General features: G+C 47.1%; 1 protein-coding gene across 1 annotated transcript in view; it reads left to right on the forward strand.

Moving 5' to 3' along the window:
* The first annotated feature begins 238 nt into the window (after positions 1–238).
* Positions 239–27409, forward strand: part of POLA1 (DNA polymerase alpha 1, catalytic subunit) — a 2033948-nt gene continuing 2006777 nt past the window's right edge. The window contains exon 1 of the mRNA XM_086934515.1: positions 239–380. Within this exon, the coding sequence (XP_086790641.1) occupies positions 338–380 (43 nt within the window). The 5' untranslated portion in view covers positions 239–337. The remainder of the gene's footprint in view (positions 381–27409) is intronic.

Here is a 27409-nt window from a genome sequence, read left to right on the forward strand (position 1 = left end):
AATATAAGTTTTATACTAGGAACAATGTTTATTATTAAGTTGTCGGATCAGTGATCTTTCCATTTCAGACCGAAAGGCCAGCTCAAAGCCATGTGCGTCAATTGCTGTAGCACCCGGCTCCACCCCCTTCAAGACCATCATGCAGTTAGTTTGATCATTAGACAGTGGATGGGCGGGTTGGGGAGGTACTTTATGACTCACCGCCTTCTCTTATTGGTTAGTTGGAGTCTGCTTCCTCTTCTGCCTTTGCGGCAGTCAGTCTCAAGTTATACTTTTTGGCGCGCTCCGTCAGAAGCAGAGGTAGCAGCTGATTTTCTGAAAGTACCCCGTGATAGTCATGGCACCTATATCTAACGATGAATCTGAGCCTCAGAGCAGCGGTGAGTGAGGCGGGTGCTTAGTGTTGGGGCTGCACGTGCTGTCAGCAGCACAATCTTCTTCTTATGTAGCGTGAAGACAATACACATATGTATTATTATGTAGCATTTCTTAAATGTTTTCCTGATTATTGTCGAAGTCCCAATGCATGATTCTAATTGTATTATTTATACAGTTGTTCACATCTATTACTAAGCTCCGCTCTTTTAGAAATGTGTGAATGTGAATACACATGATTTGGCTGTCTATTCATTGATCAGGGGGGTGCATGAGATAAAGAGGTAACAGGTTGTGGGCCGACACTCTTAAGCATGAGATGTTGACATGTGCGTTTGCACATGCAGACCTTCCTTTTTACGTGTTTTTGCAACCGTAATTAAAAAACGTTGGAAGAATCAGTTTTTCAAAGCTCTCCAGTTCTGAAGATGGCTCAGAGTTACACTTGTTCTTGCTGGGAGAGAGTGCTTTGTGTCAGTTATTGGCAGAAGAAGGGATTTCTTTGGAATCGGATATGATTGTAGAAAAAAAGGGACACGTGGTGTCTGAGGCAACATGGAATGTAGTATACATGCCAACACTTTTTAAAATAGGACGAAGAAAGTTCATTTCTCCATTAACCTATGGTGAAGCAAAGGCAATTTTAGCATAGGACAGCTAAAACCAGGGCGTTATTAGCTTAAAGAATTGCAAGTATCCCGCTTTAATCGGGTCTGTTGTCATATGTGATGTACCGCTGTGCATAGGTATGGCTTTTGTTTTTAAGGATTTGGTATCCTGAACCACGAATGGCTAACTGAGGTATGCAAATGGATTGTCTGTCGTTAAGGCTGGATTTGTAGCAATATATACATTTTGTTCAAACTTGTATATATGATCCATTAATGCAAATTCTTAAGTATTAGGATGAGCGCTATAAGGAAATGGCGTGACCTGAGTTTGCCATACTATAACAGTGATTTGATTATAAACATGTTCAAATCTGTTTGCAAAATTCAAGAATTTGAGGCTCTTCGAATACTTCCTGGTTATGTGCAAATAAATGCAGAGGCATTAAAGCAAGATTGTCAATCGTTTGCTTTCAAAGTAAAATGTATATAAAACTAAATACTAATTTGCAACTTGAAGAAAATGTTTTGCTAAATAAATATTAGTAGAACATATTTAATGCATGACGATGTTTGGAAAAAATAGTAATTGACAATCAATGTAAAAGTAATATTGTCGACTGTGCGGAATGCCCTTTTCTTAATGAAAGGCACCCAAGTACACCACGGGTATATGTCCTTATGTTAGTGTAGATTTAATATTTTCACAAATTATCTTTATACGAACAACCCTGGAAGCCTTACTTCTACCAGGTGTTTGTGAATTCCATTTGCGCATGAGCAAATTTACACTAAATATGTGGAGTGATTTCAAAGTCACATTTGCTAGCCCCTCTGTTTTCCAACCTTGGAAAAAGATTTACCCTAGCACTTGTCATGTGTTAATTTCCAGCCTTTTCTGCTATTAAAATACATTGGAGAGAAGTTAGTGAATTCCCATAAGCATGTTAGTTTGTGGGTGTGCAAAGACTGGTAGGACTTTCCAGCCCTGAAACTATTGCTTCCCGCCCCTATATGTAGCCATGCGGAAAGATGGTATAATAAGACCCTTGCTAGAATCTAAATCATGATTTATGAGCCCCAATATAACAGGAGAGGCAGTTATCAGAGTTTCAATATATTGAGCACTGCTATAATTTGTCATTACATTGCATGCCATTAAACTAACTACATGTGACATCTGACCGTGTGGATTTTTGGGAGCGCACACCTCTTTGGCAAATGTTTTATTGGGGCAAAGCTTCTCTGACCTGTTGTGGTGCAACTGCCTATCTGTGGGTTTTCTCTGTGCCTTTGTCTTCGGGCTAAGTGTAACCCCCACCTGTGACCTATCAATTGGTAGGCTTGGATTGCTGAACCAGTCTGAACACTTATCTCTGGCTCAGGAATGATGGGGAGGTCATCTCAGGGGAATTCAACAGCAATGAAATAAGTTTATTATGTGTACATAGATCATGGCAGTCATTTATATAATATAATATAATATTTACCAACATTCTCATTATTATGCATACGTATATTATGGCGTACATTGACATTGCATTCACAGATATTAACATTCCCCTCTATAGTTGAATTTTCAACTGTCATTTAGGTCTCGCCTAGCATGGTAGCGCATGCGCTGCTCGCACAGCCAGATTTATTGTCAACATGGAGTTTGAGAAAAGGACTTGAAGCCCCGTCCCTTATTTCCATTGGCTGGTGTCACTGTTTAAGGTAAACGGTGGGCTGCCATTGGAAATTAGCTGGTTTTTTTTTTTAGCTGTTTTGCCTCCCTTTGGCTTTTTGGGCCGGCCCACCCGGACTGGCTTGTCTGCTTTGCGTCTGTCGCAAAGCAATTTCTTATCTTTATGGGGCCATGTGTTTCTAATTAAAAACACATGGCCCCATAAAGACAAGAGCTCGATGCTTGTTTTATATGTAAACGTAGGTGTTTTGCAGGGGGCACTCATCGACATTTACTTGCCTCGAGGTGGCATAAAGTACGCAGATGTTGGTGTGCGTTCGCGGTGCCTGTGATTCAAGTACCTGTCTGTTGGCGGAGCGAACCTCCGCACAGAGAGAGCCCCAGCGCGTGCATAACTTTGCTCTTGTTCTGTCTGCAGGCAGTGATTTTCTGGGTGTCTCGTGCAAGCAAAGTGCTCCGTATTGTATTATTTTTTTGAGCCTGTGCTGCACTGGCTGCTCTCTCCTTCCTCGTATTTATTTCTGCAGTCTGTGCACGCATTGCCTCTGTTATCAAAGAATGATGCCACAGTCTTGTTTCTGGGTTAGGTATTCTGATCATAAGAAACAAGCTGGGTGGGTGTTAGTCACTGCCCGGTTTGATTGCAGCAAAGACCTATTGCTGGATGTCTGCGGGACATGGGCGGCTTTGAAGGAGACTGGCTGCAGTGATGGTAGTGTGTGTGAGGCAGGGGACCCAGAGTATGGCACAGAGGGGAACAGGCGTGCGCTTTCAATGACATCATGGCATTTGTGCTAACGAGTGTTTTAAAGACACTTGGGATTGCATCTGGCGTGGGCATTGGGGCACTTGGAAGGGATGGTGAGATGCCTGTTATCGCGGCAGGCTGTGCAGGATGAAGGAAGGCACCCGGCATGGAGAGAGACTGAGTGCATTGAATGAATGATAGACTGAAGGGCTCCCATGCTGGCAGCCGTGCGCGCTGAGCCAAGGGGCGCTTCTTACAGCGCAGAGAGGATGCCGCGTTTTCAGTGTCTCAAGGATGTACAGTGCTGGGAGGGCTTTGGGGAGCAGGGTACCGGGTAGAAGCGAAGGGGTACTGTCCGAGGGAAGTCTAGTGCGGCTAATGGAGTCCGGATGCCTGCTGTAGTAGGTTATCGCCAATAACCGCAGGGGGGGTGTATGCTGACAGCACTGTGTTAAAGGCCACGTGCCAGTGGGAGGTTTGAGGAGCAGCGGTAGCATGCATACCCTTGAGGGGCAAAGTTTGAAGTGAACCTGTAGGGTAACTGGTAGATGTACATTGGAGTCTAGGAGTGGCAGGGGGCACCAGGCTCCGTTACCACACGCCCCAGGTGCGGTTCTTTGCGCGGGAAGCCTCCCCCAGCGAGCTCGACTGGGACACACGTGGCAGCAGGGCTGCAGCCCGCAAGTCTCCTTCAGGAGAGGGCGCTTCCCAGTCACCGCCTGCTTAGAATGCTGAGCCCAGCCTCTCTCTCTCTCTCCATTAGGGAGTGAGCATCTGCCCGTTCCCGGCACCGCCCTGATGGACGTTGCACACAATATTCTCAGGGAGCACGCTGAACGGCGACCTCTTGGAAGCGGCACGGTGTGTGAACGGAGCTTTCCGCCCGCCGGGTGGGTTGCAGCCTGTCCTGCGACGCTCCTCGTACCTGGGCTGGGTGTGGGTGTGGTGGCTCCACAAACTGCCTGTAATGGCGGAGTCTGGAAGGTGCGCCTCTGTATTCGATGATCCATACACCAGTACTCCCTGTATAGCCTGGCATTGACCTCAGGACCGCTTCCCTATTTGGTCTGGCCTCGGGTGAAGGATTCTGCACGTCTGCACTCCAGACGCACATTCTCCGCCTGGCTGACTGTCAGTGGGATGGGATTGTCGGTTGCCGTGTACCCCTGTGCTGGGAGGGAGGGCCAGAAATTTGCTCCTTCCGCATTAGTGTGGATGCTCTATGCTCACCTCCCTGCTCCTGTAGTGTTACCTCTTAGCCACTGACCGGGTGTGGGTGTAGTAGACTGAAGTCGGGCGCGCCTGGGGAATACGAATGGGGTGGTCTCTGCACACCTGCCTTCTTTCTTCTCTGAGTCCCCAGAGTTCGAGGAGAAAGAAGGCAGGTAAGGAGGTGACGGCACACCTCGGCCCTTGACAGCATCTCTCTGTGATTGGCAGCATTTAAGGGGAGTGGGGGGGTATTAAGCTTTCCCTCACTCGCGCTACTAGCTGTGTGCGATGGGTTGCGCTTACTCTGGTTAAGGTGGGCTAGACGCACAGGAGCACCTAACTCTGAATATGGGGGTCTCTGCACACCTGCTCTTCTGGCGAAGTCCATGGGTGAGTGACTCTAAACCAGCGGTCTTTGTAAGTGCATTAAAAAGTATCGGACTGTGATCCTGAGTGCAATGGGGTCCAAAGTCTAACACATGGCTGAAAAATAATGAATATGGTGGTGTTAAGCTTTCAGATAACACACACACACCACATGCATGGAAAAACAAGAAATGGAACTGTTCACTGAAAATGCACTGTTTTGCCTTATGAAACCACGACTGGCTTCCACAATCACTGAATGCTTGTGTAACCAGAGAGCCTGCATTATGAAACTTCATGTCACTGTCAATTAAATCATAAATGGCTCCCATGCAGCGCCATTAGCCAATTGGCACATTTACATTTTCTACAGGTGTCAGGCCACTGACTAGGGTTGTATTTTATATTGCTGTCCCCCGGCTTCACGGCACAGGACACGCCATCCAGTTTCTTTTCAGTCCAGGCATCTCAGTCCAGGCATCTCAGGGCTGTTTTTTTTTGCTTTAGCAAACAGCATGGCAACTGTTTCTGATTAAATTAAAAAACGATGGGCACGTATTTCCCACCACTTTCCTCAGTGCACCTGCTTGTCAGCTCGCGTTGGAGGGTAAGCTATGCCAGCGTTCCAAGTGTTTTGGGTTTTCTTTGGGCTTCCCGCACAACCTGCTCTTCGTCACGGTAAGAGCTCCTCTGAGTGTTGCATGTGTTGTATCATTGTGCAGATTGGATTCTGGGGTACCCTTATCAGTCCCTAGTATATGGTACACCATGTACCCAGGGCATGGATACCCCAGAGGTCTCTCATGGGCTGAAGCATGTATTATGCCACCCCTGAGAGGCCATTCAAATTGACACGACAAGCCTGCTACAGCAGACTGTGTAAGTTGGTGCTTGCACCACTTAGATCAACTATCTAAATCACTACACTTAAATACCTATCAGTCACCTCTATGGCAGGCCTTAACAATCCTGAAGGCAGGGTGCTGGGTTTTACGTTAGAGGGTGCCTATGCATGAGCAGAGCCCCTCAGCAGCCTTCGGAGACCATTCTCCAGGGTTGTATGTGATGCAACCAACCAACCATATATATTTAAGTGCATTATAACCTCGCGGTAAATGCTAACTTCAAAACTCCTGCTTAGAAACATGTCGTGTTTGGTGTCAAACACCTTGGAATCATACCTCCACACCAGTAACTGGTGTTGTCGGAGGTATGATTTCACCCTTCCAAAGGGACCAACTTTCTCGACCTGGCCAGCACAAAATGGACGCTGCAGCCACAGACACTATTCTGCTCTCCTGCTGCTGAGCCAAGCTCGAGCAGAGGAAGGCAAGACAATAGGCATCCTGTTATAGGGAGGTGTGACCACTGCCCAGACAGGGTTTAGTGTATTGGGGCTGGGTGGGCGCACTCTTCGAGTGCCAGAAAGTCTGCACTGGGAGCACATTTGGTGTACCTGTGCCTAGTCCAGTTCAGTTCAAACAAGTTCTGGGAGCCATTTGCTCCTGCTCTGGCGCGAAACTGAACAAAGGACATGGGTGTAGCCACCCCTCTGTCCTGCCCCCCCCACCCTAGGAGGGTCCACAGAATCTTTCCAACCCCTTCCCATGGGTATAAAGTGTGTTACCTTACAGCAGGACTTTATATTTTACCTGGACAAGATTCTGCTAAGAAGAAAGCAAGTACTTTGACTGCCTGCACGACGGTGGATGACTGAAGAATCTCCCTTGGAGTAAAGGAGTTACCCCCTGCAAAAACAGGCACCTAAACGCATCTGACCAGTTTGCTTCTCCCGAGCTCCTGAGGACTCTGAAGATTTCAGCAACACAGGAGGTGGGTTCCCAAAGGTCCCTAAGGTTGATCTGCTCTTTCAGCAATTCAGAGACCAGTATCCCTTGTGGGAACCGTGCAACGCAAACCCCTGTGCATTGCGAACATTTGCAGTTGCATACGCTTAGTGACGATTCCCAAGCTTTTGCATTGATCTCCGTGTAGTCCTGAGCAGTATTTGCACAGAAGATTTCTGGCCTCCACTCCTAGAGTGTCCTGTGGGCTGGTGCTTTACAAACTTGCTTGAGGTCTCCTTGCGATCCCTTGTCCGTTGGCCTGTGGGTCCTGGCGAGGGTCACCTTGTTTATTCTTGGGCTTACCTGGTAGCTCCAGAAGTGCCCTGACTCTCCATTGCTTGGAGAGTCCCCTAGACCTTGTGGTCCACACCGTAACCTGTTTCCTCTGACTGTGTGGGTTGCATTTGCAAAGGCTTGTTGGTGCTCCAGCCGGACACCCCCCCCCCCCCCCCCTTCCCCCTTCAGCACTCGACATTTTTCGTGGGACAGCTCACCTCCCGCTCCTGGTCGTCCTCGACGACTCCTGGTCCCCATGGCTGCAGAGTAAAGCAACCCTTCTTCACCCCTGAAGCACTATACATCAGTGGGCATTCCACTACCGAGCCCCTGGTCTCCTGAAGTGTCCCAGACTCTGTCCCCATTGCTTTCAGGTTCTTCTCACCTCGAATCCAGGCTTGGATTCCACTGGACACTTCACCCTCCTGGCAGCAGTACTTCTTTGCAACTCTCCATTGGAAACAACAAAGGTTTCTGACACCACTTGACCCCTATGCACCCAGCTCCTCTGGGATAGGCAAGGCAGCTACTTCGGTACTCACTGGTGGGTTGGCCTTAGAACCTCCTATGTGCCAAAGGGTTTGCTCGAAGTCCTCTTAGAAGTGTCCTTAATCTGTAAAATTTGCAACAGCGACTTTCTCATAGTGTTGTCCGGAACACGCATCTGTGTTTTCTCTCAGCACCCATCCTCCGTGGGCTCCCTGTGTCACTCCTCTGGGTGGTTCCTTGGTGTCCCAGCAATTCTACGTGCTCTAGGCACTGCCTAGTTAAGTCGTCGTTGTTATACAATTTTTTTTAGTATATGGTTTGGTCTCCACCTGGAGCCCATTGTGTATTTTGCTATTTACGTATGTAATTGATTTAGTATTGCGTGCTTTGTGCCCTAGTCTCATACAGAGACTAGTAGTGTGTTCTATTAATAAATACATATTTTTTTAATATATACACTGTGTGGTTCTCCTTTCATTTAATCATTTAGGAGGTGATATTCTGGTAAAACAAGCTGCTATACATTCCTTCAAGATTAAACCTGAAGGCTGCTCTCCATAGCTATCACTGGGGTAGCTTTCAATAAGATTATCTTTGACCTCATATATCATAATGTCCATATGGACAAATCGGAGTGTGCTGAGAACATTACACTAGGCGAGACCCTTCACTCTCTGAACCTGCTTCCCCTCCTAAATAGACCCACTCATGAGAAGGGACATATATTAGACCAAATTTTCTCTAACACCCCGTGCCAAACCGAAGAACCCACCCCTTTGGTCTGGACCTATCACTACCTGCTAAAAATTTCAATGGCTAAAATCATGAAACCAGTATACACCAACACTAAACACCCCCTTCTCAAATGTAGAGCTCTCCACAAGATAAATCCAGAGGCCCTCTGCTCCGCACTGCAAACGCACTCCTTTGTCAGCAGTAATAAATTAGAACTGGATGCCCCCAACCTGGAAAACTGGATAAAACAGGGAGTGGAGACCATAGCACCCGAGACCCTTCGGTCCCAACGGACTTTACATCGCTCTGCACCCTGGTTTAATGAAACCTTGCGCAAGTGTAAAAGTGTCTGTAAACAGCTGGAAAGGACATGGAGGAAAAACTTTAGTGACAATAGCAAATCCCTTTATAAAAAAGAACTAAACATTTACCACCAGAAAATCCTGGAGGAAAAGAAACTGTTCTTCAAAACTAAAATTGAGATATCAGCCAATAAAAGTAAGGAAATATTTAAAATCTTCAAACACTTCACCTCACCGCCAGCAGCTATATCCAATTGGGAAGTTTCTGAAGTCTGGACACACCAAATAGCAGACTTCTTCCACACGAAGATAGTCGATATACAGACTTCTCTCAACCCTTCCACTAAGATACTGAATAACCCACTAACTCCACACGTCAAACCACTACCTACTGCCGCCTTCCTCCAGTTCCCTTCTATTACATTAGCTCAATCCCTGAAAATCATGAAGAATTTAAAATCTGTCTCACCATTAGACCCCTGCCCAGCTAAAACATTGGCATCAGTGGCTGAGGTGATCAATGCCGAAGTTAATACGGTGTTGAACCTATCTCTGAGCAGTGGCCAGGTCCCAGCCATCTGGAAACACGCCAAAATCCTGCCACTGTTTAAAAAAGCCTACAGCAGATCCTCTAATAGTGTCTAACTATAAACCCATCTCACTCCTGCCTTCCATTGCCAAGGTCATTGAAAACCATGTGAACTCTGTTACCACCGAATTTATGGAGTCGAACAACTGTCTCCATGCGAGCCAATCAGGATTCCGAGCTGGCTTTAGCACCGAATCAGCTCTCCTAGAAATATCCGAATCTATCAAAATGACTCTTGACTCTGGCGGGAGAGCGGCTCTGATTCTGCTTGATCTATCTGCAGCTTTCGACACCGTGCCCCATGTGAGACTCCTACAGAGACTGAGAGACTGTGGGGTGGGGGGCATGGTGTTGAAGTGGTTCTCTTCATTCTTAGAAGACCGAAGGCAGGAAGTCTGGAACCAACCTTTCTCCTCCCTCATGCCTCCCACGGAGGTGGATGTCCCTCAGGGCTCTATTCTAAGCCCATTATTATTTAATCTCTACATGGCTCCTCTCGGCCTGTTGGCCGAAGCGGCTGGAGCCACGATTATATCTTACGCTGACGACACCCAGCTTCTGTTTACCTGTAAGAAGGGAGAGGCTCTGGATGGCGACAAAATAAGGAACTGTTTAAGACGGGTCTGTTCCTGGTTTAGTCACAACCAGCTTCAGTGCAACTCCGCTAAATCCGAAGTTATTCTTTTCGGAGCTCCGGACCAGGAAATCTGGAGACGGTGGTGGCCACCTGATATGTCCCCCCCCCCCCTCAGACCTCGATGGAAGTAGCCAAAAACTTAGGGGTCAAACTGGACAACTCATTGAACATGAAGACCCAAGTTCGATCTGTGATCGGCACCTGTTACGGAACCCTGAAAATGCTCCGAAGACTTCTTCCACTTTTGTCCCTCTCCCATAGAAGGACCGTGGTCTAGGCCCTTATCACCTCCAGGCTGGACTACGCTAACGCCCTCTATTTGGGTCTCCCAGAATGCCTCCTTAGGAAACTCCAGGTCGTGCAGAATACGGCCGCAAGAGCCATCCTTATGCTGGGACCCAGAGTCAACATCTCGCCCCACCTAAAGAAGCTGCACTGGCTTCCCATCCGACATAGAATCAAGTTTAAAGCCCTATCCATCGCCTTTAAGGCCCTTCATGGTTTTGGGGCCACCTATATTAGGAAAAGAGTGAGCTACTACATACCTGGTAGAGCCCTCAGATCATCTCACTAACATCGGCTGAGTGTGCCTAAATTCAACTGTGCCAGCTTGGGAGGGCGTTCCTTCCAAGTCCAGGTCGCTCACCTTTGGAACGAACTTCCGGCAACAGTAAGACAAGCGCCTAATATTCTGCACTTCAGTTAACTACTGAAGACATGGTTGTTTCAGCAGTAAACACGGGCTCTACTCCGTACTCGCACCTCCTCCTATTCGCTCCGCTCGCTAGCTCCGGGACACTCATCTGAGCAGCTGTGCGGTCTATAAATATGTTAAATAAATAAAAATAAGGGTCGTGTGGACTGGTACAGGGTGCCCGCTTTAATTAGTGAACAGCATATACCAGTCCACCTTCTCACATTATCACAAGATGGACAAGGCATGCCTTCGAATAGGAAACAGCCAAATGAGTAACCCTAAAGCCAACCAATGGTAAGCAGTAGGCGAGCTGCAAGACCCTCCATCTTCTATTTAAACACACAATTTGTCTTTCATGCCACAAAACCCTAGTGTCTCGTACGCTCAACCTAAAAATGAGCACTTTTCCAGGACGTAGGTAGCAAAATATTGATGTGATCTTCCAGCACCCACACAAATACCTCTTCTTTTTATTCTCTGCTATTTTTTATAAAGACTCTACAGATGCCACAAATAGTGGGAGATTCAAAGACTTTGGGTTTTGGTTTCCCCTTTCTGTACAATACTATTGACTTTATTCGCAATCAACCGCCATGGAACAACCTCGATTAAAGGACACTGTGTGCAATGGAACACCCATGTTACTCCAGCAGATGTAGCGCTGATTTCCATTTTTTTCCCTTCTCTGGCACATCTTTGATGCAATGCAGTTATATGAAACTAAACTTCTAAAATGCACAATCATCCAGAACTATCTTGGTGTTAAGAGTACAAAAAGCAACTTAGTGGAGGGAGACATTTCATAGAGTAATAAAGGTTTTCAATTTATTGTGAAAATGTTATGTGATAGGTGACCAAAATTCAAGTGTGGTACTTTGCAATTCTTGGGGAAGGATCTGTGGCTCCTGCCCCTTTCAAAACATGGATCTTAAATAGGCAATGTTTTATGATCTGAAAGTACACAAAGGGGTGACATCCCTCAGCTAGAGTGTCTATGAGAGAGAGAGCCTGAAGCACCAAATAGGTATTGTTGTCTTCAGTGTTTAGCTGTTAAAAATGTAGATGCAAGTTTTCTTTAAATACTGCATGTTTATCCCTTGAAGATTGTTTGAAGACCAATGTGTTATGAGTTCTATTATTTAGGATGTATGAGAAGTGCTCTTTTGTTCTACAGACGAGTAAGGTGTGATTTGATCCAGCATCAACAAGCCAGAAATTTATTTTCAGATTTAATAGATTTGGTAAGATGGTGACCCCAGAGTTCAGCTCCATACATTGCAGCACTTCTGCGTTGGCTTTTGTAGATCTCTATAACCAGTCCTGTGGGCTTATGAAAATTATTTCTGTATACCTTAGCCACCCTCCTGTTTGGGCTAGCTTAAGACTTGATTTGTCTATTTATGGTCCCCAATCCATTTTTTCTGTTTGGGTAAGACCTAAATAGCCAAAGACTGGTACCCTTTCAAGTTGGATACCGTTCATGTGCGGATCAAGCTAAAGACCAAATATTTTGTCTTCGGTATATTGATCGCCAGCCCCCTGTTTCTACAAAACTCACCAAAACCATCAAGGATTCTCTGGATGCCCATCGATGAATTGGAGAGCCAGAGAGTGTTATCTGCAAAGATCATTGCCAGTACTAACTTATTCGCTAGCTTGGGAGCATCTATATCTTTCATCCCACTCAATTCTCCAGTCAATCCGTTGATGTAAATAAAAAACAGTGTAGGGTCGAGCACACAGCCCTGTCTGACCCCTCTATTGACTGGGCTAGGTGAGGTGAGGTGAGTTCCCCATGCTTCCCAAACCTGATATGGGCATAGTTGTTTTCATGTAGTCTTAGCATATTCAAAAGATGAAAGGGGACTCCAAGATTGCTTGCCACCACCCCGGCGGCAACCCTTGGCACCAAACAAAAGGCACTTTTTAGATCCAGGAAGTCCCAAATAGAGGCTACCACCCTTCTGTTAGGGAAGTGACAATATCATCTATGGTAGGGAACTTTTCTAGTTCCATAAGGGTCGATATGATCGTTTGGTATAGGGGAGCCAGTCTATCAGGCGATTGTTCAATCGCCGCCCATCTTACTTTTCTCCTGTTATTGGAGAGTATTAATGTACTATCTTCTGGTGCAGTGAGATCGATGTTTTTCCAAGGGGCTGGCAACTCCAGCTCGAAGGCCAAAGCATTATGATCGCTGTCATGTCGTGGCTAGACAGCAAAATCAGCAACCGTGCCCCACATCCTGGTTTCTAACAGGATGTAGTCTAGCATGGAAGAATGGCCAACCCTGTTGAAGGTTCTCTTTCCTGGAGAGCCGGATTTGGTTCAGCCATTACAAGTTCTTAGGGAATTGTTTAAAGTCAGAGACTTAATATGAAGAGCCAGCAGAACCCATGCCCTAATTGGAGAGATGTTTAGCTCAGGAATAGCGCAAAGCAGATCTTCAGTGGTTGAAGTTTCATTACAATCTTTCAAAGGCTCAAATTGACAGGTAAAATCTCCCCCCTGTAACCACCAGGGCATCTTTGGTAAGTATAGCGATAAGGTGGTCTAGTTGATCTAAGCTCAAGGATTCTTTCTAGTGTAAATATTAACCAGTGCTATTTTTAGACTTGATAAAGTAATATGCACAGGATGTCATCTGAGAGGGACTCTAGCTGTAGGGCTGTACAACCCAAAATGGGACCCTACCCAGACTCATAACCCTTGGATGGCCTTCCCTTTCCCCTTGAGGTGGCAGCTATTCTAAATGCTGCAAACCCCATGTGCGATACCTCTTCCTTTGCCCTCGTTTCTTGAAACATACATATGCCAGATCTACAAAGACCCCGAGCAGGGACAGTTCAGTTTACTTTTAAGGCCCGCGACATTCCAGGATAATATCCTCCGCTTAGATGTTCCGTGTTGTCTTGCTGGGACACCAATCAGGATATATATTTTTTTCCACGTAAACGCGCGCTAGGAATGTATATTATGGTTCTGTAATGGCACGTGGTCCGTGAGAAAAGACTTCCCTCATTCACAAATTGTGACATGCTTCATCAGACTTGCTAACTGACACCCCTGCACGGACCAACACCTGGGGTGGAGCAAAATGGAGTTGAAGACCATACAGACACAAAATAGTGTGAACATCAAAGAAGTGTAAAGTTTGTGAAAGTTAAAACTAGCTTGGATGTGTGAGAAGTTGGCCTGATATATAGTGCTCACTATTCTAGTGATCACTGTGTATCATACCAAACGACCCTTATTGATTGGTTGTAAGTCAACCTTATAGACCAGCTATCCTAGTAGCATGGACAAGAGCAGTCTTTAGGCTAAACTCTAGAGGGCGTGTTAAGCCAGCTGTTATACCATCACATATACCCCTTGAACACCAAGTGAAAGGATACCACACAAGTTGTTATGAAAATAAAAGGATATTTATTTATAACAAGTCTACCCTGATCTCTATGAGTCAGGGAGCTAAGCACACAACAAAACTCTTACGAAAATACTTCAAGTTGCACAATTTACACAAATGCCCGAGGGGCACGAAAAACCATATACACTAAAAGTGGAATGCGAAATACTAGCAGGTGAGTAACAAGATCAGGAGGCTTCAGGATCGCTAGGACTACACTACTGAACCCTAAGGTTAGGAGCAGGAGGCCTAGGGAGATCGGGTGCATAGTGTGCACTCTCACGCGGGATGCGGGACAAAGTCTATGGAGACTAGTATTTGTAAAGTTACTGTTATCGGACGAATCCGACTAGATAGACTAAAAACGAAAAAGGATCTGGACACTTAGATAGTGAACCTACGTTGGAGCACCAAAATGCTCAGGTTACCTAGCCCAGGGGCTGCGGCTGCATAGGGTTCAAAAGACGTCGGGAATCCTCGTTACAGTCTATGGAGCCTGAAAGAAGTTGTTGCTGGCAGGCGACCAGTGAAGATGTTCGATGTGATCCAAGCCTGGATCGGTGATGGAGACGACCTGAAAGCAGAGGGGACTCGGTTCTTAATCACTAGCCAGTGATTAGGTGGGCACCAGGATGGCACCAGATGAAGTCACCTCGACCAGGTGAGTGGGCGATGCTGGACTCTGCTGTCCCTCGGACCCGGAGATGTTGTCGGCGACCAGGCTGGAGGTGCGAGCTGTCCCACGAAGGTGTCTGCTGCTGGACCCAGGATTGGGGCAACAAACCTTGGCAAAGTCAAGCCCACGCGGTGGAGTCAAGATGGCGTCTGGAGTGGACCAGGAGGGTCCGGGGTGCTCCTCTTTTGGAAGGGAGCAAGGGTCAGTCTGGAGCAACCAGACCAGCGGTGAAATCGTTGTGGTACCTCATCAGGAGGGCCACTAGCCAGCAGGCAAGTGACCGGACAACGCGGTGAGCAGCAAAGAGCAGAAGGGCCCCACGCAGATCTCGTGGATGCTGGGGGGCTGGACTTCGGTGCTGGAGCTGCTCAGGGTTAGGGCTTCTCAAACCCCAAAGCACTCACTCGAGGATCCCTCGGCGGTCGTGCTGGTTAAGCGTCGTGCAGTTATGAAGATGGCCGGTCCCTCAGGTCTCGTCACACCCACGAATCTCAGCTGGGCTGATGATGCAGGTAGAGGTCAGAGATGCCAGGGAATCCGGGTCTCGTCGAGCTGGGCAGTCTTGATCCGGAGGATGGACTTACAGCAAACCGCGATGCTTAGATGGTGCCTGCGGGTGCAGGGAAGCTACTCCTTAGCCACAAGGGAGAGTCTTCAGAAAAAGTCAAGAATTCCTTTCGTGGAAAGTAGTTCGAGATTCAGAATTATCTAATTTGGGAAGGGGGCCTGCTCCTACCTTTATTCTAAAAAAAGGGGCTGGCACGCGACTAGGTCCTATCCATGGGTGGGACCAGGAGGGGGGTGGTTACACCCCTCTCCCTTGTCCGGACTTTCCCCTGCTCAGGGGCTGGTGTGCCCCTGGAACTGGTTTAAGCCAGCATATGCACAGTGAGCACCGGGGTGCCACTTGCAGTCACCTTCCTCTCAGCCCTGCCTACCTGGGATACACAAAACCCTGTCTGGGATGGTGCTAGCACCGCCCCTGACAGGAAACCCTTTGTCCAAGCTCTCCTCGCTGGAAGGACTCCCAGCAGCAGGAGGTCAGACTTGTGTCTGTGGTGGCAGCATCCATTTTGTGATGCTGAGGCTCGAGTTAGCTTTAACCGGGGTTCACAGTTACATACATGTCGTGTCCCTCTAGAAGGGTGGAATGCTAACCCCGTCGCCAGAATTGGCGAGGGGTTAGTATTCCAATTCGTATGACGCCTTACTCGACATGTTTTGATAAAGCGATACCAGAGTTGGCATATAACCGCGAGGATTATAATGCACTTAAGAGTATATGGTATAGCGTTATCATGGAACAGCTATTAGGACTTGGTTCCACGGGCTCAGCTTATGTCAGAGCACCATCTCACATGATTCCAAGCACTCTGCCTTCAGGATTGATAAGGCCTGCCATAGGAGTGACTGATAGGAATACATGTGTCCATTTTAGGGTTAGATATAGGAATACTATATCTAAAGCAAAGGGTGATTTACACCACCTTGCCCCAGCTGTCGTGCAGCTAGTTGTGTCAGATTTGGATGGCCAGCCAGGGGTGGCATAATGCATGCTGCAGCCCCTGGTAGGCCCTGGGTACACCTATGCCCTGGATACCTAAGGTATACTGTACAGGGACTGATAAGGTGGCCCAGTACCAATTAGATATGTACCTAAGGTACATGGAATCCATTTTGCAGAGAGCAGTAGGCCTGGGGCCCTGAATAGCAGGGTCCCAGGTCAACTAAGTCGAAAAACCAGCAAAACACAAGGCAAAAAGTTGGGGGTAACCATAGTCCGATATCCACCTTCCTACAGGATGTGTCTGTGGTGTTTCATCCCTGGATCACCTGACCAGGGTTAAAAACGGGAAAGGTGGTGGTGAAAGAAGAAAGTTAGGATCTTTTCACCCTTTCTTACTGTAAAAGTGTTGACATGTTTCTGCAGATTAGACTGCGAACTCAGTGTTGGGTCACTCTAGCATTCAGCAGGATCCCAATCAAAATACCCTCCAGTCCTAATTAACCTCATAGATGCTCGTAAACATCCCTCCCCAGTGCTGCGCTGTCCATTGGAACTAGTGCTGAATGGACGTCCAATGGTCGTGCGCAGCACTGGGGAGGTAGTGCTGCCGTCGGCCAATGCACCGAGGCAGCACTTAAGGGGTTAAGGGTTTTTCTGGGTAGTTCCCTTCTTAATCATGATTTGTAACTCACACTCTCAAGGAAGAGAGTTCCGTCAGTCAGTAGACTTGAAATGGCGAGGGAGTAGGAGCGTCTCCCTGTAGTCACACATTCGTCAAGGTGAGACCACTGCCTGGCATTTGCCCTCCTCTTCGCTGTTGTAGGTCACCTCTCCCCCTTCTTTGTGTGAATCATACCAACCTGGAAGTCATTCTTTAGCAAGAGTTCAATTCCGACCTGGTCACTGGGGCACTTTACCATGAGGCTATTTGAGGCTCCCTCCTGTGACACCATATTGATCTCGAAACTAGGAGTTTCTGGTGATCCAGATGACCTGGTCTCAACATAGGGGTCAATAAACCTAGGATGCACTCCCTCCTGTGACATTGATTGAAATCTGAGCTTGGGGTTTCTGGTATTCCCAGAAGATGTACATCCACAGAGTTAATGCTATGGTGCAGACTCATAAACCTAGGCCCTTCCATTATACCACCCTTGTCCCTGACTCTTGAGATCTTCCTCATTTGTACCTTCTTTTTTTTTCCATCCCTAGCCCGTGCAAGGTGGCCATTTTATGATTCATTCTGGCCAGTATGTCCTTCTCCAGTGGGTCCCTTTGACTGGTCGCCTGGTCAGTGTTTACTTTTGGTTTGAGTCAATCGACCTCTTCCAGGACCCCGAATCTGTTGTTGATACCACTGTCCCGGTGGTGATTGGTTTTGATACCACTCACCCTGAATTGGGCTTTTATCTGCCCTGATTTGGTTTGTTTGGGTTATAAAAGTGGGTAAGCGGGAAGGGCCTGATTGACGTGCCATGGTTAATTCGCAAGAGATCCTGTACAATCTCTGGATTTTTAAAGTTCATTATTACACAATCCCTGCATAGATCCTTTGCTCTGTTGACCACCCAGCTAACCCTACGGGTCATAAAAATTTTACCTGCATGCTTGCAGGGAAACTGGTGATACCTAGTCAGCCAAAACAAACATTTGTTCTTAAGCTGTAGCTGGGTTTCCCTTTGTCCGACTTTAACTTCAGATACACCTGCCAGTACGATAACATATGGGGTTGAGACTGGTGGGAGGTTTTTTTTTTCTCCAATAGATCGTCCCCACATACCATGGCCCTGAACATGTTCCCAAACCCATCCCTGCCCCCTTTGTTCTGGGGCCCATCTCTGGTTGTGCTATCTTTTGGGGTGACCTTGATTGCTGGTGTCCGCACCTCCTGCTTGGGTTCAGATTCTGTGCTACATTCGGCCTAGGCCAGAGTGGATTCTTCCTCGGGGGGAGAATTGGGCCTTTCCGTGCCCTTAACAGCGCCAATGTCCCTATGGCAGGAAGAGACAATTTCACTTGCTCTTATGAGAGCAGGCTTTTCATAGGTATACTACAACAAAAGGTGTCCAGGAGTCACCACCGTGTTTTTACTTAAGACTGACCACCATACGACTTTACAAATTAGATTGTGAGTTGATGCCATTCATGTGTAAATACCATTCAACTACTCATACATTTAGCACGCAACCAGGGTTTTCATAGGTATATCCATCTCTGTGGTCCCACATGTTGACCAACTTGTCCTGTCGGGCTACCAGGGGGCAAGCTTGTCCCTCACTATGGTTCTAATCTGGCCCCGTAAGTCCTCCATCAGGGTAGCCAACCTGGGCGGGAATGTCTCATCCAATTGTGGGATAAGGCCAATGTCCAAGACTGGTTACTTAATGACTCCAGGCTTACAGATGTTCTGTCATTCTTTTTTTTCCCTTTTTAACCCTGCCCTTATGGATTGTTTGCGTTTGGGTTTGTTCTTTACTGAGCCTTTATTCTCGCCCCCCTTCCGTGTGGCTGGTTTGGTTGCGTCGCTCATTTCAGTGCCTGTGGCTTGCAGGGATGGCGCGGGGTGCTTTCCAAGTCACTACTGACTGGATAGGGCAGGGTCAGTCGGGGTACACCGTATGTCTAGAGTCGGGGGCAATCTTCTTTCTGTGACCACCTCACCTACAGCCCTCTGCAGCATCTGATCAATTGAGGTTTGTGGCAGGGGAAGAGGTTAGTTGGGGCTGGGCTTGCTGTTTATCGTTATTAGGGAGACGCCCTGCGCGTCTCCTGCCTCTACGCTGTTGCGCCCCCCTCCTCCCGGGGCTGGCACAGTAGAACAGCTGATGCGGCAAAAGGCTGGAGGCTCCTGCGATGTTGGACGCTTCAGAATTTTTTATGTTGCTCCAGCGCCTCTACGCTGCGTCACGGCCCCCTCCACCGGGGCCAACAAAGCATAACAGTTGGTGCAGCAAAAGGCTGGAAGCTTATAGATGCAGTTTAAAAAGTTTGTTAGAAAATTGTATATCACGATGTGCGCAATGTAAAAAAAAAAAAAGTAAAATGCACCAAAATTGAATATTTACAGGTGGTTTGTAGAAATCTAAAAAAATGTAAAAGGCAACCAAATTGAGGCTACAGACAAAGACCAAGTGATGCTTTGAGTAATATTTTGTTGATATTGATGTGGTAAATCCTAGTTAAACTTGGTTTAAAGGACCACTTTGTGAAGAAGAGATTTGTAGGTTTACAATTGGTGCTGTGCTAATGAAATTTCTTTCCGATATATCTTTTGGAAAAATGTTAGCTAATAATTTCAATATCCGCTGAGGTTACTCGAAAGCATTTGGTGAATATGATGTTATAATAATGGGTTATTTCCAGAAAAATCTTAGTTTACGAGCAGAGTGATTGTTAGAAATATATTTTATTTGAGACTGGTCAGGACATGAAGGGCTGCAGGATCAAGGGGCACTTGGTATATTGCTTAAACATACTTCAGAGAAAGAAGTTGTTTTAGGTGATTTATCAATTTTGAGTCTTGATAAGTATGTCGGTGTTTTTGATGACCGAATAGGTCAGGTTAAAGTATTTAAACACAAGATTACATTGAAAAGTGCAAAACCTGGTCAATAAGTGAGTCCTATTTCTGTCATGGGAAAATAAACATATTAGGCAAACCATGTGAACAGAAGACCATTAAGCCTGTGACATCTGAGTGGGTTTCAACTGCAGTAATCTCATCGAAGAGCAATGCCAACATTTGTTCATATGCAGATCTCCGAGCATTGAACAGGAACGTTGTGGTAGATTGCCCCCCCCCTCTTCCATGTATACAGGACATGTTATCCAATCTTTAGGGATGTAAATATTTTTCTGCAATAGATCTGCTCTCAGCGTATCGCCAAATTCCTCTAGCTATGGAGTCTCCGCATATAACAAACTTTGTTGCACCTTATGGTGCCTATATGTACTTGCAGATGCCTTTTGGGTTGGCATCTGCAGCAATTGTATTCAGCAGAATGGATATGATGTTTTGCACTTCAGGATTATATTTTGAAACAGTAGTTGTTTGTTAAACAGGTTAACAAATTGGAGTGCCTTTTGAGTATACTGGGGAAATATAGTATGACACCAAATAAAGAGAAATGTATGTTCTTGACCAGCCAAGTAGATTATCTTGGTCCTCGCATTACACAGTAAGGCATCACACCGAAGTCTTCAATGATAAAGGCTATTGAAGAGGCACCAATTCCTAAGGATGAAGATGCACTTAAGCCTTTCCTTGGTCAGAGTGGTTATTATGCCAGATTCATTCAGGGTTATGCGTTTGTGGTTCAACTGATAAATCTTCTAAAGAATACTAAACAGCTCAAATGTTCAGAAGAGCTCAACCTGTATTTGACAAAATTTAAACATGTTGTTTAATGCAGCTGTTTTAAAACCTTTCACTTGTGGACAAAAGAGCAGATGCTAGTTCTTGTGGTCTTGGCGCAGTTCTTCAGATGACTAATGGAAGTGAATATTTCATAGCGTCCCTGTCAAAAATGTGAAGGATGGTGAATGCAAGTACATCACAATAGAGAGGCAGCTTTGGGTTGTTTATGGGCTGTTGAAAAATGTTAAATGTATATTGGGGGATGTTAGAAATTGAGTTTCTGGCTGACTGGGTATGAGCCCTGGTCAAGCAGTAACCACAATCCTAATCTGTGTAAGTCACAAACGCACTTTGAGTTAACCTGTGCTCACCCTCTGGTAGCTTGGCACAGAGCAGTCAGGTTTCTTTAGAGGCAATGTGTAAAGCATTTGTGCACACTTTAAACAGTAAAACAGTGAAAATACCACACAAAAAGGCTCCACACCAGGGTAGAAAAATAGAGCTTATTTTTATTAACAAAATCAGGACCAAAAATCGAATAAGTAGGCCTGAGTTAGGAATTTTTAAAGAATAAACTGTAAAATAACGCTTCCAAGCATAAAGTGCTAACCAGGGATATCTGTTCACATTGGACCGGTTCAAATCCAAAAGTTCAGGCTGGCCGCGATGCAGCACAGGCCTGATGCAGTTCTAGATGAAATTTTACCTTCCCAAGTTTTGTGCCAAAAATGCTGTTCGCGGCGAAGAATTTCACTGGGAGCAAGGAGAGAGTCGCTGGAGGTTGTCCAGCGGGGCGCTAAGAGCCTGACCGTCACAAGTGGCGACAAGCTAGTGGCCGCTTGCGCTGTTAGTTTGTGCAAGCCACTTGGTTCCAAAGAGCACTGGGCCCATTTGCAAAGAGCAAAAATCCCGTTTTCAAGGGCCCAGGACCCGTGAGGTGCCTGTTGGGGCAGAGGGGGTTCGAGTCAGCTCGTTGGCGATGGGTCCAGGGGCTGTAGGGTGCCTGTTATGTCCGAGAGGCTCAAATAAGGAGGCCAGCAGACTAGCCCTTTTAGTCACTCTGGGGTATCCTTGCTACCAGATGGGTTCCTGGTTCAGTTCTTCTTCCCAGGTAAGATGGCAGAAGGTCAGCACAGCAAGGTAGCAGCTCCTTCAGAGTAGCAGATCATCAGTGACCGTCCTTTCAGCAGCACATCAGTCCTTCTTCCTGGCAGGGTATGCACAGGTCCAGAAGCTTACTGAAGTAGTGATGTCTGAGGTCCAGTTCTTACACCCAGTGGTGCCTTTGAAGCAGGGAGGCTTCATAGAGACGCCTTCTGTAGGAGGCTGGCTTAGTATTTTGTGCACACTTAAGTGAAGCACCTTGCACTAATCCATACAACCCTTATGGTGACTTTAGTGGTCTTAGAGAAAGCTCTATAAGTGGTAGCTGTGGAGAGCAGCCTCCATTAGTCCATCAAGTGTTGGGTGAGGTTTCAGTATTCGACTCCGCCTCAGTGAGTGATATACAGTATTCCTTAAGGGGGCCCCATATATCTTTGGGCCTGGCAGCTAATAGCAGCAGCTCTGCATATGTAGTTTTCTGCTCCTGGCAATAGAGCAGATCAGCCATCCATTCCTTAAATTTTGTGGCGCGGCCCCTTCCCCACCTGCAAGCTACTCTACGTTTGGCCAGTAGCAGCGACCGAGCCACAAACTTCCTGTACGAAGTCTGTATTTGTGCCGTATATCCCAGTAGGGCGAGCAGTGGGAAATTTTGTGGCGCGGCCCCTTCCCCCACCTACAAGCTACTCTACGTTTGGCCAGTAGCAGTGACAGAGCCACAAACTTCCTGTACGAAGTCTGTATTTGTGCTGTATATCCCAGTAGAGCGAGCAGTGGGTCCCTATCCAAAACACTGTCAGTCATGCTATCTAGCGCCTGCAAAACGTGCTCCCAGTACTCTCATATGGCCGGGCATTCCCAAGCTAAATGGAGAAATCCTGCCCCCGGTTGTTTGCATCGGTCACATCTATCCGTATCAGCCAACTTAAACCTGTATTTCCTTACTGACGTGTAATACAGTCTATGCACATATTTGAAGTGTATGATTCGCAGCCTGCTGCTGGCCGAAATCTGTCCCGTTTGCATACAGCACTACAGCTATTGTTCGTCAGTGACTTCGCATCCTAATTCCTCGCCCCAGTGTTCGCGGGATCTACTGTGAACACCCGCTCTATTCATTCCAATGCTATTATATAAGCCTGACACTAGGTGCTTTCCATCTACAGATCCCAGTATTTGTTGCAATGGTGGAAGGTCAGTCGGTTCTTGAGGAAAATCAGGGAGTATGGCCCGCATCCCTTTCCGAAGGTGCACATAAAGGAATGTGTCTAGTGGTGTTGCTTGCGTTCCTTGAAAAAAAATGGGCAATAGACCTGAACATACTATTATGGAAGAGGTCTCCCCATGTAGCTAAAGCAGTGCATTTATAAAGTGCCTGGAATCCCCGCTTCTGCAGCGGTGAGGTGTCTGGGTGGTATGACAATGGGAGCCGCGAGGAGTAAAGCATAGGTAAATCCAGTATCACAGCTATCCGGTGCCAGGCATCCACTGTGCCCGAGATAGTAGTGGGGAGCAATACAAGTGTACTAACAGGGCCGTGCATCACACCCGCCAGTGGTATTGGTGCAGCCAGCCAGTCTGCCGTGGCTATTTGTGGCATGTAGCGAGTCGGGTGTATCCAGTAGTATGCGTAGTGCGCCTGCGCACTTAAGAAGTATACTTCGAAATCGGGGACATCAAACCCTCCTTGTTCATATGGTCTAGTTAGTGTCGCCCAATTGAGCCAAACCTGCCTCCCTCCCTGCATCAGTCGAAGCAGCTCGGACTGTAATATTTTTTTTTTAAAAATCATCCTGGCGCATAAGGAATATTAAGAAATAGATAGAGGAACTTGGGTAGCACAACCATTTTAATAAGGGAGGCCCTACCTGCAAGTGAGAAAGGCATTGTAATCCAGCGCGTGACATTAGTGTTCAGACGTGCGATGGCTGTGCCATAGTTTGCCCATATGGTTTCCTCTCTATCCCTAGTGACTATGACTCAGAGATATCGAAGCTCCGTCTCGCACCACTCTTTTGGAAAGTCTAGCGGAAATTTGAAAGTTACCTGCGTAAGAGGGAAGACCTGGGATGTTTATTCCGGACAGGTATCCGAACTTTACAAAGTCACGCAGTATGGGATTAATATTTTGTTGTGGGTCTCTAACATAAAGCGTAATATCGTCTGCATATAACAACACCAATATTGGTCGTAGACCACAGCGGAATGCCTTATCCTGGTGTATCTGCCTTAACCTACAAGCCAACGGCTCCACTGCCAGGGCGAAAAGGAGCGGGGATAGTGGACACCCCTGCCGAGTACCTCTGGAGATCCCAAGGGGTTGGGACAGGTGACCGTTGATTAACACCCTGGCAGTAGCACGCTGATACAGAAGTTCAAGCCAGGCCATGTATATCTCGGGGAAGCCCATTCGCTGCAACACTCCAAAGAAGTAGTCCCACCCCACCGAGTCAAACGCTAGGTGGCGTCTAAGAATACAGCGGCAAGTGGGAAGTCGGGAGCGACATTCTGAAGTAGTGAAAAAGAGTCCTAAGATTGTGACTTGGCCCTGCCAGGCACAAAGCCTGATTGGTCAGGCAGCACAAGTTTTTCAAGCAGTAGATACAGCCGATTAGCCAAGACTTTCGCCAATATTTTTGTGTCACAATACATTAATGACAGCGGTCTGTAGGAGTCGCAAGATTCTGGTTGTTTCCCAAGCTTCGGCAGTGATGTGACTATTGCTTCTCTCATCGAGGGTGGTAAAATGCCCACCTCCAACGACTCCTCATATATCTCTTTCAGGACTGGAGCCATAATATCAATGTAGGCCTTGTAGAATTCGGCCGGGAGGCCATCCGACAATGGCGCCTTCCCATTCTGAAGCTGCATAATGGCTTCCCTGATCTCATCGATTTCAAATGGGAGACTCAAAAACTCTCGCTGACTATCTCCCAGCCATCCGAGTGCCACATTCCCCGTGAATTCCCCTAGCATGATGACCCCTTGTCTTTGAGACGTGTATAGTACAGTGTAGTGTGTAGAGAACGCCTCCAGTATACTCTGCGAGTCTCGATGGGGCGACCCATCCAGTCCCTGAACCTCTATGATGTGTGCTGAAACGTGGGTTGCGTGTCACCGCTGCCAAGACCTTCCCTGGTCGTTCACCCTCCCCATATCTACGCGCTGTCCAGTATTTACTTTGGAACTTCGTTTCCCGGTGTGCAGTGTCCTCCTAGTCAGTCGTGCGGAAGTCTTTCAACACTTGCCCCTTCTCTCCCCATGCGCCTCTCCATGTCTTTCAGCTCGCGCTCCAGCCTGTTTAGTGTGTTCTGTAAATCCCTCAGAACCCCAAAGCTTTTAGATATACAAAACCCGCGTATTGTAACTTTAAATGCTTCCCATATCACTTCAACATGATCAACTGACCCTTTATTCCGGACAAATTAGACTTTGATTTCTTCCTCTAGTTCCGTGCGGAACACTATATCCAACAGAGCTGCGGGTTGTAGGCGCCAGCTCGGCCGAGGCCTATCATATCCTGGGGGCGATAAGGTGACCCTAACAGGGCAGTGGTCCTAAAAGGTCCGCGCCAGGTGTACGACTTGTCTAATGGTCGGGCACAACCCTCTTGTCAGCAAGCAGTAGTCTATGCGCGCGCCCAGGTCCCGCTATAGGACGTAAAGTGTGTGCCTTCTTGCTGTAGGGGGTGCATGTGTCTCCAGCTATCCACCAGCCCACCCTCCGTCATGATTCCTTGTAAGACTTCCTGTGCTTTCGTGTAGTGTTGCTGACCAGTGTTAGATCTATCCATATGAGGCTGAAGTGCAACAAATCCCCCCCAGATAATGTGGGTCGAGCCCACATCTAAAATCTTACCCCATAAACCTGTGAAGAATTCCGGGCAGTCTACATTGGGACCATAACAGTTAGCTATTGTGACTGTATCCCTGCCCAGCCGCCCCCACAGCATGGTATACCTCCCTTTGTTGATCCTCCAGCGCTCCCACCTTCTCAAATTTTGTGTTCTTACTGATCAGTATAGCTGTACCTTGAGCGTATGTTGAGTACGAGGAGAACACACGACTGCTCGCCCAACGACTAGCAAACACCGGCGCAGTGCCTGGAGCAATGTGTGTTTCCTGAAACAATGCCACTTGGATCTGCTGCCTGTCCAGATATGCCAATACCTGTCTCCGTTTCCTCGGGTCCCCAAGTCCCCGAAAGTTCCAGGACAGTATTTTAAGAGTATCCCTATCCCCCGTGTCATTAAACCAGACATTTCCCACCTGACCTGCACATCTTAAGGGTGTATACTTCACCATGCATGTATATAACCACCTCGGGCTGGGAGAAAATACTTGCGCACCTATCTCACCATGACATTTCAACTGCCCTCCTCCCCCCCGCCCCCCCCCCTCCCACTGAAGCATCCCAATTATGCCAGTACGTAGCTGCCCTCCCCCTCCCCAGCACTCCCCATCTCCTCGGGTAGACCAACTGGGTCTGAGTCCTTTCCCCATGCACCTGTAAGGAAATGTTTAGAACACAATAACATCCTCAAACAAAGAAAGTGGGGTTCTCCCAAGCGGGGGACACACTTAGGTGGCACTTAAACCTCTCACCAGACCGCATTCCACTTGCACACAGCAGTGTCCGGGTCTGATTCGAGGTTGACCGACCGTACATTGGTCACTCGTCTTTCTCTAGTAGTCCATGAAGTGAGGGCCGCGATGCACAAGTGCGTAGTGTCTATTCGCATCAGCTGCTGTTGCATAATACTAGGTGCAACCCCACAGAGCGGTGTATCTATGTGTTGCAGTGTTCATTCCCGCTCCAACGATTGCGTTCTGGGGAGTCTTCCGGGTCTGGTTGCGACCTGCTTTTCCTTTTGATGTCTTACAAGTAGTCTTCCACCTGCAGTTGGTTAGTGAAGAATTTTTGCGATCCCCCGCAGGGCCGTTTCTAGGTGTTTTGCCACCCTAGGCAACAATTAAGAAATGCCGCCCCCTCCCTTTTACTACCATCACTCTCTTCCCCTGTCATCAAGGCTAGAAGAATTAATTGACAGGTGAGACTCGTGGGTGCCAAGAAACATCACTCCGGTTCTATGCATGTTGATAAGCAGGTGACGCAGCCCAGATATATTGTACCGAATTCACCTGCAATAACTGGAATGCACTTTATTTTATTGATTGGGCAATCATTGAACTACAAATACAGGGGCCTATGACGTGGGGGCATGTTCGTGCAGGGCACAGGTGTGTGTTTGTCTTTAGGTGAATTTATTGTGACTTTTAAGCTGGGGACCAGGTTGGAATCTGGAGGGAGGCTCAATCATCCTGTGATTCTAGCCAAATCACTTAATCTCCCCGTGTCTACCAAAGAACAAAAATGAATGTGTCCGTCTATTATTCTGTAATGCAACTGGTGCTCCTGTAAAGTGCACTGGTACCTTCCGGTCGAGTTTGTGGTATATAAACTACAAAAAAAAATACAAACACTTAATGCGGAATTTCTCGGAGGATGTGCAGCAAGCAGCATAACTAGAATGCCAGGCAGTCACCTCCAGCTGTTATCAAGTGCTGCTCTCTGCAGCACATGTTCAAAACCCTGAAAACAACCCGAGTTTGCTGTATGCACTTTAGAAAGTGCCTCGCGTAAACAGGAAGACATCAGTTCCCTGCGGGAAGGCACGCCTTCATGACACCACCCCACATCTTATCTATCGGTTTAGTATTTCTTGTTGTCATCTCACATAGTTCTGTTTATATGTCACTTAAACCTGTTTCCTATACATGAATCTCTCCTG

Source organism: Lissotriton vulgaris, chromosome 8, assembly GCF_964263255.1.
Source record: "Lissotriton vulgaris chromosome 8, aLisVul1.2, whole genome shotgun sequence".
Lineage (NCBI taxonomy): Eukaryota > Metazoa > Chordata > Amphibia > Caudata > Salamandridae > Lissotriton > Lissotriton vulgaris.